Raw genomic sequence first — 14,173 nt, forward strand, 5'->3', positions numbered from 1 at the left:
ATCAAAACTAAGGTAAAAAAATGCCTTTCTTTTAGGTGAACTAAGTGACAGGTGGACAGCAAAATTCTAGATCAATGGCTTTATGAGCTATGTTTATAAGCAGCTTACATATAACAATTTGATGTTACATACGGAGTATTTATAACTAGGCGATCCCACTGTCCTTTAATGTCATCTTCAGATGGCTGTTCAGTTATGTACAGTCCGTCAAATTCCAGCTTTCTAGCTACCTCCTTTTCTCTCTTGAATACAACCAACGGGACCTATGAAAATGGCAGTGGACACCTTTGTCATGGCTTACACATCTTTAGAAACCATGATATCTACCTACAGTATTAAATACCCTTTATAATACCATATAAGATCAAACATCACACTAACACCTCACACAAGCAAATCAAGACCTAGAGAGTCTCTGACCAGCAGCGACATTGGAAGTCAACCCCCTACCCCCAACCCTTTGCCTCCTCCCAGTGTACTCAGTGGAGGATGAACAGAGTGGCTAATGAGGAGAAAGCTTTCACACTGTGCAAGCACTGTTCAGCAATAACCAAAAAAGTGAGTGTGTCGGCAACACTGATTTAACCACAAATCCAAAACATGCTCTTGTATGAAGAAAGCTCAGTCTCTGCCAGACTGAGTAAATGAGGAAAACAAACAACTGCATATCCAATAGTGAGCGTTTGTACGACAACTAGGTACAAACAGGTATTCCCGTATTAGCTCAAAAATCACTTCAGTACATTGACAATGTTCCTCAACAAATAATACATTAGAAAAATAACATTCAGAACTTGCCTTTAAGCAATAGTATCCAATCACACAGACAAAGGAGATGATAGTATGAATAACTGCCAGTGCTCTGAGAGCAGGTGCCATGTAACCTGTACTTTCTTCTAAAACAAAAAACACCATTCCCTCGTCCTCCTCCTCTTCATCAAAAGAGTTCCAGAGATTAGAGTCTTCATCTACTTCATCAAGTGGCTCTTCTGTCACCTGAGAGAAATTCAAGCACAAACCACCAGTGAAAAAGTTATGCAAAATATTTTCTTCAAAGAAGCAGACAATGACAGGGTTATCTAATATGTCTGAATTTAGGGTTTGTTTTGTAATCTATATTGTTCCTGAATACTAGAGTCTAAAATTTAACAAAGTTCTCATATTGACTTGTATATTGTCTGTAATTTATTTCATGACTTAGCTTAGAGGACTTTTCTTTTGGACTTCAAATGTGTAAGGAAAGGAAAGAAACCTGAGGCTTTTATGGATGGGAGTTCTCTTTAGTGAATTCTACTCCTTTTCGTGGACAGAGGTTGTGAAGATTCTGTAATAAAATTAGTGAAGATGTTCTGATTTTTATCACTGGGTTATACACCGGAATGTGGTGCAACTCATGACATTCAGGAAAAAACAACTAAGATTAATTTTAAAGTATGGATATATAACCTTCTTCATTGGTGATATAGAAAAAACACTCTGAAAAGGCCTCTCTTGGTTTACATTTCTTGTGCCTGCTTGTACCCATCAATTAAAGTCTCAATCCCAGTATAGAAATACCTTAATCAAAAGTCACTAACAACCATGCTGGCAATGACAACAAAGAAAATGGAACAAATAAGTATGAAAGCTGAATTATATTCCCACATGGAAATGGGAGAATGGGGAAAATGGCAACAACAAAAAACACATTTTATGTTCACTACGGGTTAATAAATTCACAGAAAAATAAATTGAAGCAAACATGCCCCTGAGCCTGAAACACCTGAAAAAAAAATTATAAACAAATTAAATATAACTAAAACATATGAACTGATGTAGTTAAACTGAGATATTAATCTTATTCTGATCAGTCAAACCCAACTGAAGTCAGTAGGGTTCTTAAGGAAAAGCAGAAATATAACCACTGAGAATAATCAGATGAAGTCTCTCAGTATCTTTAAAACAAATGACAGAAAAAATGCAACAGTTTTGACATTTGAGTTATTTTAGTTGGATTTCAAATTTCCCATGACAAGATTAACAATTCAAACAGTAACAGATTTCTATGAGTAAATGAAAAAATGCCTAGAAACACAAGCTCAACTATAATGGAGGGATGAAATAAATGTTTTCATTTAGCCTGAACAAAATAAAAACTGAGGAGGTTTAATATCACAAATTTTAGTTACAAAATTTAAAATACTAACTATTTCATATCTAAATGCTTTAGTTCATGTTGAAGGACTTTATTAAACAAGCGCTGAAACGATCATTAAATATTCCTCTGAAAGTAACAAAAAAATCATTTAAAGAACAATGTATAATCTTACCTTGTAAAATAGAAGAATAAAGTTGATGGCAAATGCAACAAACAGAGCAAGAAACCTTAAGTTATAAAAATTTCTTGCCAAGTAGTGCTGAAAGTAAAAAAAAAAAAAAAAAAAAAAAAAGAAAATTAGAAGCAGCCTTTAGCTAATACCAAGGTAAGAAAGTTTTAAGAAAATAAATACATAATTGTGTTGCCTTTATTCACCAGTTATAACAAGGAAGGGCATTTCTTGGCAGCCTATTCTGCCATTTCATGGTAAATGGGATTAAAAAGCACCTTGCAATTGCAACAGGGGAGACCAATATAAGGAAATAACGAAATAAGGAAAACTTTCTAGAAGGAAGTCTGGCATAGGAATGCTAAAATACTGCAATAAACTACGTGAGACAGATTCATAGAGTTCATCATCTGATGTTTTTAAGAATACAGAAATATCTCACAGAAATTAGAATTACAGATTCTAGAAGTTAGCTTAGGGAAAATAGGGAGCTCCCAAAACGAGCTCAGGAGGTTAATCTGTCCTGTTAGACCAAAATAAGGGATATCACACACATAAAGACTTTATGTATATAACTCTCTAAAGTATTATAAAAATCACAATGGACTGAATACAGCCAGTCATTTGAAAACTCATGCCAATGTTCCTTTTATGATGATGTCTCTCCCTTCAATATCAGAGTTCTATAGTACATAAATAAAAATTCAATGACCAAAATAATTTAGGAAAAACTTACAAGCATTTTTGTTTGATAAATTTCCAAAGCTTTGAAGAAGTTAGCCATTACAGCCTCTGGTTTCTCAATCTTTTGTCCATGCCTTCGCTTCTTTTTCTTTATTTTTCCCTCTTCTAGCTGCTCGGATTGTACTTCCTTTGCTTTATCTTGTTTTTCACCATCTTCCATGCTAGAAGAAAGGCAATCAAAACAAAAATACCTAGCCAAACTTCTGTACTGTAAATGCATTCCTTTAGAAAGAATCCCAATTCAGAAAGTTTGCCTTTGAAAGCTAGAGGTGAACAAGTCAAAAATAAGAAAAAATGAGTGGCACAGGAGATTTTGGGAAAATTCCTAGATACTTAGAAATTGCTTCACTGAAGCTGTGCTGAATATGCCACTAGTGTCTAAATCAGGAGACCAAAATCAGTCAAGAAAGAAAAAAGCCCACCAGTGATATCTTTTTAACAAAATTTTTAAAAGGTGTAATTTGAGCAATTTAAAGATTAACCAACTTAATATTATAATGTAACATGGCCTAGATGAAACAACAGCTTCAGAAATTGCGTATCTTAGTTATTATCTTCATACTGAGTAACACTCATCAACAGGTTCTTTGGATACGTGGTACCAAAAAAGCCATAGAAGATTTGAAGTGCACTTTTTAATTACTGGAAGTGCTCTAAACAGTGAAAATGATGTTTAACATCCCTGCAGGGATTGAAGACAGAGACAGATCATATCAAAACAATTCTGTAACAATAAAATGCAAGAAGGGACTTGAAAACAGATAAACAGCATTAATAATATTTATTTAAACTATTACTGCCTGAAAATTATAGTGGGTAGTAGTGGAAGTGTAGATAGCAATAATGACAAGTTGCAGAGTTTTTTCCAAGACTGGTGCTCATTTTTAAAGGTGGTTAGTGGAATTTTTAAAAAGACAATGGCCACAGGTTTATATATGCAGAATTGTCAAAGGCCACAAAAATCAGATTACCATTTTGTTGCCTATTGAGATGGTTTTGCTGCTTCTCAGGGACTGCTGGTTTTCAGAATACTGATGAGACAAAGTGTACATAAAGTGTTTTGAATACTGAGCATTGCTTGGATTCTTTCTGGACAAATTACCTAGCATTAGGAATTAGCAAGGAATCAAACAGGAATTGTGTAACTTACTCAGCCTTCTCAGCTTCTGCTTTTCTTTCTGTTTCAGCTTTTGCAATTTCAGATATCTGCAAAAAGTATTTTAACTCTCAAAATGGATCCAATCAAATAAAATTTTGGTAACTTTAGTTATTGCTTTCTAAGATACAAATAAAATAATTACCACATTATATTTTTTATACCAGTTTGCACTTTTAAAGTATTTGATTTTAAAAAACAGACAGCTCAGACTAGATGTAAACAGTGAAAATTACAGAAATTCTTCTGATAGCTTTTTTCAGCATAGTGTTACCACCATTGTAAGTAGCCCAGTTGACTGAACAACTTAGAATCATAGACTCAACTATAAGTTGGAAAAGGCCTTTAAGAATGTAAAGTAATTATACCTGGTTATCAGACAGATCATGTGACCAGTTGAGGATGAATGTAATTAACTACATCTAGATCATACCATAATACAACAGTCACTCATGAAGACTGAGTGCAGTTACTGATTATACAGAAAATGAGCATCAGTTTGCTACATTCCAAATATAAAACGAAGAACAGTGTATCAGTGATAGCATCAAAAATCTGAAAAAGACCTGTGTAATTATCAGATACTACAAAACCCAATCGTTTTGCCAAGATCAACTGATGCAGTCGAAACCAGAATATTATTTAAACAACTTTTACTTGCGCAATATTTTCTTCAAACTATTTGTCTTATGGAGGTTGATGGTTGATTAAACCTTTACTTGCACCCCTCAAAACCACCTAAGTGTGTGTTTATAACAGCCCCTTGAGATAAGGAAAAAACAATATACAATTTTACAGATGGCTAACTGCAGCAAAGCCAGAGCCTGGATTTCAAACACGCTTAGGCTTAGTGTTGCAAGACCAAAGTAAACTCATTTTTAAATATAGTTTGAATAACTAAGCTTCACTGGAAATCAAAGAGATGCAGGCTCCAAAGTCCCAGATTCACAAAGGACCCTAAAGTCACCTCTTATATGGGAAACTCCTCTAGTACATGCAATGAAAGCATGTGCTACTTCCACAAATAGTTTCCCCTAAGATCTCAAGCTGGTGGAAGGTAATTCTGTGATCGTTTGATAATGCCTAGTTCTTCTAAGGGGTAAGGGAAGAATGAATAAATCCCTTTTTTAAAAGACTGTAACTTTTAAGTGCACACATAAAAATAAATAAATAAATAATAGAAATAAATAGACATATATAGTCTGATCTAGGCAATAAATCTTGAAGAAGAGCATACAAATGAAGAGGACATAACGAACTAAGAAGTTGTACAATGCAGGCTCATCCTGAAAATATTTGGAAAGCATACTGTAAAGAGGTGGATTAATGAAAGGAAAGATATATTTGAATAACAAGTAGAAACAGATCTAAAGTGTAGAGTGAAACATAATGCCTTCTAAATACGATGAATGCATTTTGGTTTTGACATTTAGTTCAATCCATTTTCAAACAGAATGATAAGTTATATTTAGCTCAGCTGAGTGGAACAAAATATACTGTTCATAAAACAGAATATGAGGAAAGAATGATTACATGGTAAACATAGTAACAACAAATTCAGGAAAAATTATTTCAAATAATAGGAAAAAGTGACCAGTGAAGCATGTACAAGAAAGATGATAATGACAAGGCATTACGGAGAAAGTAGATTGTAAAAATAATTGAAATATACTGTGGGAAAATGGGGTATGCAAAATAAACAAAACTGTAACCCATTTAAAGCAAAATCCATGCCTAGAGAGCTGCTAGCAATTTTTGTTTTGAATGCAAATGAACAATAACAATTTACTGCAGTGACATCTAAACACACTGGGCACATAAACTCTGCTGTCTTGTTTGTAAGACTTTTTTAAGAATACAGATTATAAAGTATGTTCTCACCAAGAACATTTATTAATCAGTTAACTGACAAATAATTCAGTTACTAGAAAATTCAGTAATATATTTGTCTTATTATTATTTTCTGCAAAGAAATACAAAATCTCTTTAACATACCTGTAGTCCTTTTTTCTTACGAACTGTGTTTTCCAAAGATGACTGGATATCAGTACCAAGGATTTCTGCAATATCTCCAAGCCCAGCATCATGACCATGTTTTGAGCCACCTTCTTTCTTTGTATGAATGCCAAAAATGTCTGTTATGATGTCAGCTTCTCCCTTTTCACCCTTTGCAAACTGCACAAGGTCAGCTCTGATGCCATGCTCAGCACCTTCAGCTTTTTCTGCTTCCATAACATCATCATGAATTCCAAACTGTGTTGGGTCAGGCATGTCCCCTAGTATTTTAGTCACTTTAATATTTTTTGCTCCCTCAACTAGGCCACCCCCAAATACAGTGCTCCAAAGAATCTGGAAAATCCCCCACACTACAGAAAAGAACAGCTGGAACATCCCTACAAATAGGAGCCAGAAAAAAGAGAAAAACAGTTTCACCATCTCTTTTACTGTCATCTTTCTAACTTTTCTGTATTGTTTCCTTAGGTTCTTCACAGTGATTGTTTTAAAAAAGTTGGCAACATTCTTCTTCACTGCAACACAGGCCATTGCAAAAGCTGAAGCAGATTCCAGAGACTTTTCTTCTTCCTCATCATCTCCAATATCCATAACATAACAGGACTCTGTCTCTTCCTCTTCCTCAGGCCTCTCGGATGAATCCGTTTCAGAGATCTGGGATGCTAACTGCATTTCAAAGATTGTGTCTTCACAGAAATTCACAAAGAGTTCCATTTTTTCTTGCTCTCCACCTTCATTTACAACATCAAATATAAACTGTCTTTTAGATTCCTTCACCTGTGGCTTCTCCCACTGCATTCTACTGGACTCACTGATTTCAAAGTAAACTCTTTCTATTTTCTTGGCTCCACCTATTATTTCAATGCGGCCAAGGTATGGTTCAAAGTAATTAAGAACACTTTCTGCAGGTTCAAGTAAGCTCTGAAGGCGTGAGTCATTAGGCATGTGCTCTGAAAGGTTTGTTAGCAATACAGCCACATTAAATCCAATGTCTTTAGCTGGTTCATGGAATCTTTCCACAAAATCAACATAGTTAAACATATCATTTTCATCAGCTTCTGCACAGGACAGCAGGAATTCAATCTCTGACTGTATGTATTGTTTTTGAGCCTCCATTGATTTTTGAAATTCCTTCTTTGAAATGATGCCTTTACCATCTGGGTCGTGCTCTTTGAAAGCATCTGAGTTAGTCAGGTCTTTTAACTTAAGGAACATGTCAAAGAACTTCAAAATCATCTCTACATTGCTAGATGATTCTACAAGTGTGTCAACCATTTGTTTTCCAATAGTTCCATTTACAACATTGCCTAAACAGTGAGTGAAAACAGGAAGTTATTTGTCATAGCTAGATTTAAAAAAAAACCTCATATTTGTTCTGAGAACAAAACAAAAATGTTCTCAAATGTTGTAATTTTTCTTTCAATATGCTTTTTTTGTAGCAGCCCTCTTTTCAAGACTAAGTATATTCCACAATAATTATTAAATAAATGTGAAATAAGTTTTTTCCTGACATTACATAAAGGCGATTTAAAAGCAGTTCAGAAAGATTAACATAGCTATCATACTTTACATTATGAAGCTGGGAAAATCATAATCAACCATAAACAAAAACAGGTCCAACCTTCAAGCAGTGACAAGAGCATCACTACCATATCCTTTAGCAGATCTAACAGTTCTTTGAGTAATTCAATCTGAGCAGAGTCCTGTAAAAAAAACAACAAAAGTATAAGGGTGTTTTTAATTTGTATTTATCTGGAAAACTAAATGTAGTTCACATTCCTCAAGATTTCATTGTCATTTTATTATGGTTACTATCATGGATTTTATACAATATGAGGGTAACTTACTACAGCAGAGGTATTAATACCATAAAGATAAGTTTTAATAAAGCATTAAGGAGTACAAAAGGGCAGATAAGGGACAGCAAAAAAACTCACAAAATCGATTATTCAGCACATCTGGCAGTATTTATCGCAGAAAGAATTCACCGTTTCTCACTTCACAGGGAATATTTAGTGGCAGGATGCATTACCACTCAAACTGAACTACAACTATTTAGTTTAACTACAGAATATAAGTCTAACATGGGCTTGTGATTAAGATGAAGGACCTAAAACTGTTAAGTACCCTGAAAATTCAGACAGACTTCTGCAGGGTGGGTAGAAATCTTATGAGTAATTCAGAGGGTAGCAGAGCACTGAACAAGAGTGAGAGAATGACTGCACTGTTGCCTTCAGTTCCCAGTGGCCTGACTGTATGGGTACATTGAGCTGCAGTTGCAAAAGAACACAAAAGCCTGAAACTGTGAGGAGGGCTGGGATTCCACAATGCTCTGCACAGTGAAATGAACACTGCTTATTGCCCTCTTGCTCCATGCCTGTGACGGATTAATGGGACAAGTTGACTGCCTGCCATATTCCCACCCTCTTTGAATTTTTCCCAGCTTTTATCTTGCCTTACTTATCTGTAGCATGGGAGCCTATTAAAATGCTTTTAATTGTGTTTCTGCTCTGACAGATCATCCGGTTTTGGTAACTGAACAAACTGCCACGTTCATTATCAGAAAGTTATAATGGAGCTGGAAGCAGTGAGTTTGATATTCGAAAAAGTGAGTGCACTGTGATGATTAATGTTGAAAGGAGTGATATGAAGATGCTAGTGCTGATATTTAGTCTTGGGCCTCTACATTACATTAGGCCCATGCACAACCGGTGAGTAGCAGACATTAACTGCTTTACAGCTTTCAACATTCACTTGACAAACATATGAATGAGATTATTTGACTACTGAAAATACCTGTGAAAGTTTCATCTGCATATTGGCAAAAACATGAAGAAAGCCAACAACTGCATCCCACAGCCTACTATGAGCCAGACTCTGTTGATTACCTATGCAAGGACCCTAAAAAATTTAAGAAAAAAAAGCACATGAAATAAATAAGAGCAAATAAAACTAATTATTTCATAAGATTTCTTCCTTAAAGGGAAAAAAAAAAAAAAAAAAAAAGAAGCTTCAGGTTTCCATGAAGCTACAAGAGAGAGCTTCCCAAGGTCTCTGCTATCTGGTGTATGAATACTCAATCGTATCATATTAAATATGTAGCCATTCACATGTTTTAGTATTAACTTTACAATGGACCAGTGATGCTATGTAACTTTATCAAATTTAAGAAAAATAAAGCAAAAGTGTTTACTGATTTGTGATAGGATATTATGAGGCCATAGAACTTCATTGTTGGTACTGTGAGTAAAACATTTTGTTTACCTGGATATATTCTGTGAGGGAATTGAATATTTGTTTGGTGACAGCCAAAGCTTTAGAGAAGTTACGTTGTCCTGATTCATCAATAACATCCTTTCCTGAATAATACCAATAGAAGTCGCTGATTGATTCCTAAGAAAAAATCAACAATGATATATTGTCTAATTTTGGATTCTGTATGCAGTATGCTTGCATTTGTATCACCAAAAGTTGAATCAGCAGCAGATGAAATTTAGCATTTTGTATCAATATGAAAATAACTTTCTGTGGTTTTATCTAACTGCTCCTCGAAGAAGTGAAAAATGAAGTAAATTAACAAACACCTGGTTTCACACAGAATTCTGAAAGCTCATCTATTTTAAAAGGAAAGAAGAGATAAATTAAATCAGAATTCTTCATTTTAGATATCCCTGAAGAGAGGATTTTCACATTTGATTCTAGTAAAATGTGATTTTAGAAAAAAGAAGAAAAGGCAAATATATTGTATTCCATTTTTCTCTGGTTTTGCCTCACCTGAAGACGCAAGAGATAGTCAACTGTACTAATGATAATATTCACTGTTGTGGTGTTGCCCATCTGAGTACGTAGGTAATTTTGAAAATCTGAAATAAGAAGCAATTTGTGATTGATTGGTTAGTATATATAGGAATTAACAAATTCAAGTTTTTTTCATGTTCTCATGGAGACATGCAGAAAGTATTCAAGTATCTTTCTGGGTACAGATGTTTATGTGGTGGAAATTGAACTATAGTAGATCGTAAAAGTAAATGCCACTGAAGAATTGTTACCCACATGACTTGCAAAAAACTTTACTATTTGTAATTGGCATAAGACCTGAAATTATGTTAAGACTTAAAAATTCAAATTGAACTCCACAATTCAAGTTCTTGGCATACCAGTTTCCACTCAGAACACTACACGAGTTAGAAGGAATAAGCCATTAGAATCTAATACATTCTGTTCAACTCTGTTTAAGAACAGAGACTCATCATACATTTTCCCCAAAATTAATTCAGTTCACTTACCATTGTTATGCCCCTCACAGAGGAGTTGCAAAAATCTAAATAGATCTCGAGTAAATTCATGATGCTGCAACACTTTTTCACCTTTAAAATATATAAATACAAGGATTATGTGACAACTGTTATGATTAAATATCCCAAACACAATTTTACAGCAACCTTTACAACTGGAATTCAAGTAAAAGTATCATAAAAGCACAAAGCAGTTCAAAAGAAACAAACTGATAATAATGAAAAGAAAAACTGAGACAGAAAAAGCAAAGCCAAAATATTCAGCACTCCAATGCATCCATGGTTAAAAAAAATTAAAAAATAATTTTAAAAAGCACAACAGGATATATATCTAAGAAATAAACTGTTAGTCGTAACTTAAGTATGTCATGCCTTAAGTATGAATGACATTTATTAAATAAGCATCAAACTGTTTATCCAAGCTGAGCACACAACCTGCTGCAGACCATAAAGCTAAATCTAAATATATCTTGAAGATGCAATGAAATACTTCTCTCTGTATTTGCAACACAGTTTTGCAACAATAGTATCAAAAACTGTAAACCCAAACATACCACGCTCACGAACGATGACTGTGGATCAAAGAAAAATAACAAGAATACGAGATAAGAATACTGGAAGTTACAACATTTGTCTTAAAAATTATTGCTAAAGATATTGTAAATATAAATCATACTCAGAACTCAAAGCCTAGAATTACTTATTGTAAGTTTATCAACAGAAAACTCAAGCCACAGTAAATAACAGTTATAGCTAAAGAAGGAAGCACAAATAATGTTTGAAGCACTACTGGAATCTGTTTCATGCTACTTACGAGTTCCTTCTTCAGTAACCATCCCCAGGCCTTCTGCTTTATTTTGTCTCTCAAACGCATTCAAGTCCAGAACACTTTCATAGAAAAAAAAAAATCAAAAACCAAAAACAAACAGGAACAACCACTATAGTACACAGTGGAAAATTATTTTCATCTAGGAAGTCCCTGGAGGTCTTCAACAACTAGCTTTGACGCTCTGTGACATGCATTGCCTCTTATTTTATTTAAAATGAACATTAAATAAAAGAGCTTGTGATGAAAATAAGGGTCCACTGTTGATTTCTGGAAAGAACTGAGTCTCAAGTCAGGCCTCACGACTTACCTAACCTCACTTGAAGTCATTCATGGTTTCATATAGAAATGAAAAGTGGAAAAGGAACCTGAAATATTACTCTCTATATTTATTTAAACTTGCCTGCCAAAAGGACTTTTCTTCATCACACTCTTTTCCACTAAGTTATCACTACTATTTCTATTATATTGTTACTGCATTTATTATTCATTATGTTATTCAGAAGACATATGGAATCTCTGATTCTGAGTCAGAATACTTTCATTCAGATCATTCAAATACAATTCTATGATTATTTTCTTTTTCAGTTAAAAGCAGTCACATATTCTTCTACCTAGCAACATCATTAAAAGTAAAGCATTTTTAAAGCATCATTTTCATTCTCTTGTCAGTGTTCAAGTCATTTGATCAAAATCATTTTTAATGAAGTCCTGAACAGTACACATACACTATTGGTAATATGATTGCTGTAGGTCCTGTTTGAGCAAATCCTTGCTAAATTGTTCTATATAAATGTAAAAATTAGAGGTCAGATGTTATTTAATTAGGTTGCAACTACTTGGCAATAATTTCTGCAGTGCAGGTCACCATTCCTTCCACATTCCTTCCACACAGCTCCTCCGATTCTAATTTCCAGTCTACTCCTTCAGAACTCTTCTGTTACTTTAAAAGACTAAAAAAAGGAGGTTCTCTACTGTAAGTGTAATCAGAAACACCAACAGTTTCCCAACTTCTTTATGTGAGTCCTTCAGCTTAACTAACTTGAACTTCTGGTCTGTCAAGGGAATGGGCTACTGTAGTATCACTGGTGATGTGCCATTTCTAACAAACCTGACATATATTTTGAGAGGATTCAAACGAAGAAACAGAGATTATGTAACTCATCAGAGATGTTGAGAAACTGAAAGCGTGATAAAGCTCCACTGGCCTGTCTCTCCTTCAGTGTTGGCTTTTCTCTATCCTTAGAACCACCCAGGTGGAAAATTTGACAGATCATGGGCCAGTAAAGGAGCCTTTACAGTTTACTTTTCTGCATCTACAAACTAAGCCTTCAAAGGCATATACAGTCTTTGCTTTATTTTTTCCTTTGGAAGAATACTCTAAAAGATTAACATACCATTCCTCTATTCACAAAAATTTTCAACAAGAATTCTACAGTCTGTGACTCCTGTAATTTAAATGTAACAAATCCACCTGCACTGAGCGATAAGCCACCAACTTGAATAAAATTGAAACTGTAATAATATGATTTATGTTTTTACCTGCAGGACTGCATCAAGCCAGAGAGACTCTGAAAAAATCCAGCATCCTTTTTCTCCTTCAGGTAGTCTAGCATTTTCTGGAAGGTGTACATTTTGGGAGGAAAAAAAAAAATCTATATTAGAATTATATGAAATAACAACTTTCTGAATTACCATTTGAAATGCAAGTCACGGGAAAGCAATAATATCATTGTTATTGTACTAAAATAACCCTGATATTTCTTCACTGTTTAGCTTAAAATTAAAGGCACTGTAACACTAAAATTCTCAAAATTACTTTCCTTCTTTCCACAAGCAAGATTTACAGTCATTAGGAAAGCATTACCTGTTGAACGATGGTGTTCCCACCATTTAGAATAGCGATACCAAGTTTCAGTGTTTCAATAACCATGGGTCCTGTATGCCCTGTCAAACAAGGGTGCAGTCATTAGAACTTGCAATGATGAACTATTCAACCAGAAAAGCAATCTGGAAATTTTACCTAGTATCGTTGTAATAGATATTTATTTTGCCTCATTGCCATATACAAGTTATATGTGATATACACATCATAGGTATAATGACATAATACATTGTATATATGTATAGCATTATACCTATGATATGTAGATCATGTATACTTTTAATGCTGCACAGAATATTACCTTTGCTTGCGCTAATCATCTGAAGGACCATCTCAGCAGCTCCACGATCATGTAAGCGAGCTTGCTGATAGAGAGTTCTTTGTTTTTCCATTTCTTTCTCCTGGGTTTGGGAATAAAAATGAGAACACAATACAGAGTGGAACTGGTTCAGAAAAAAACAGAACTGTGAGAAATCTGAAGTTGTTGAAGGCCATCTGCCTCCATAATCCATATGGATTGTTTCATTCCAAAACTTCAGAACACATCATATTTGTTATATATGAACAGCCTAGTAAATCAGCTCAATAACTATGTTATTCTTGCACTTATTCTAGAAGAAATAGTTAAAACACTTGCACATTAGGCAATGAGAAAGAAATGTTATTTAAACTCTTACCTCAAATGTCTTTTCCTTTTCTTCTTCTTCCTCCTCTTCTGCTTCCTCACAGCTCTTTTTATGTTAGAAAGAGAAAGCACAAGATTTTTCTTATTATAAAATATGTCTATTTTTACTATAGTATTTCTACAAATATGACCAAAGAATTATTTTTTCAAGCAACAATTAAAGGTGCTGGGAAGACTTGAAATCCCCATAATTATAAATTTTTTTTCTCATCCACATAAGAAACTGATATTCCCTAATGTGTGAGTACTTCACTGTATTCATT

At 34.2% G+C, this 14,173-nt stretch overlaps 1 protein-coding gene across 7 annotated transcripts in view; it reads right to left on the reverse strand.

The window, feature by feature from the left end:
• The window catches only part of RYR3 (ryanodine receptor 3), a 223,905-nt gene that overhangs the window by 12,873 nt on the left and 196,859 nt on the right, over positions 1 to 14,173 (reverse strand). For 3 of the 7 annotated variants that reach the window (XM_061463371.1, XM_061463372.1, XM_061463369.1), the window contains 16 exons: positions 13,903 to 13,956; positions 13,527 to 13,626; positions 13,208 to 13,287; positions 12,883 to 12,959; positions 11,329 to 11,402; positions 11,069 to 11,086; positions 10,506 to 10,586; positions 9,994 to 10,082; positions 9,484 to 9,612; positions 9,016 to 9,120; positions 7,841 to 7,922; positions 6,202 to 7,526; positions 4,201 to 4,256; positions 3,043 to 3,211; positions 2,310 to 2,396; positions 573 to 996 (listed from right to left, as the gene is read on the reverse strand). In XM_061463371.1, coding sequence (XP_061319355.1) covers positions 622 to 996; positions 2,310 to 2,396; positions 3,043 to 3,211; positions 4,201 to 4,256; positions 6,202 to 7,526; positions 7,841 to 7,922; positions 9,016 to 9,120; positions 9,484 to 9,612; positions 9,994 to 10,082; positions 10,506 to 10,586; positions 11,069 to 11,086; positions 11,329 to 11,402; positions 12,883 to 12,959; positions 13,208 to 13,287; positions 13,527 to 13,626; positions 13,903 to 13,956 — 2,901 coding nt within the window. In that variant the 3' untranslated portion in view covers positions 573 to 621. Of the gene's footprint in view, positions 1 to 132; positions 264 to 572; positions 997 to 2,309; positions 2,397 to 3,042; positions 3,212 to 4,200; positions 4,257 to 6,201; positions 7,527 to 7,840; positions 7,923 to 9,015; positions 9,121 to 9,483; positions 9,613 to 9,993; positions 10,083 to 10,505; positions 10,587 to 11,068; positions 11,087 to 11,328; positions 11,403 to 12,882; positions 12,960 to 13,207; positions 13,288 to 13,526; positions 13,627 to 13,902; positions 13,957 to 14,173 lie in introns of those variants that run through there. The other 4 variants (XM_061463376.1, XM_061463375.1, XM_061463377.1 and 1 more) reach the window with 3 other exon arrangements.

Source organism: Pezoporus flaviventris, unplaced genomic scaffold (genome assembly GCF_033815535.1).
Source record: "Pezoporus flaviventris isolate CSIRO_AGI_PZ_B2104156 unplaced genomic scaffold, CSIRO_AGI_Pfla_v1 ptg000036l, whole genome shotgun sequence".
In the NCBI taxonomy this organism is placed as follows: Eukaryota; Metazoa; Chordata; class Aves; order Psittaciformes; family Psittacidae; genus Pezoporus; species Pezoporus flaviventris.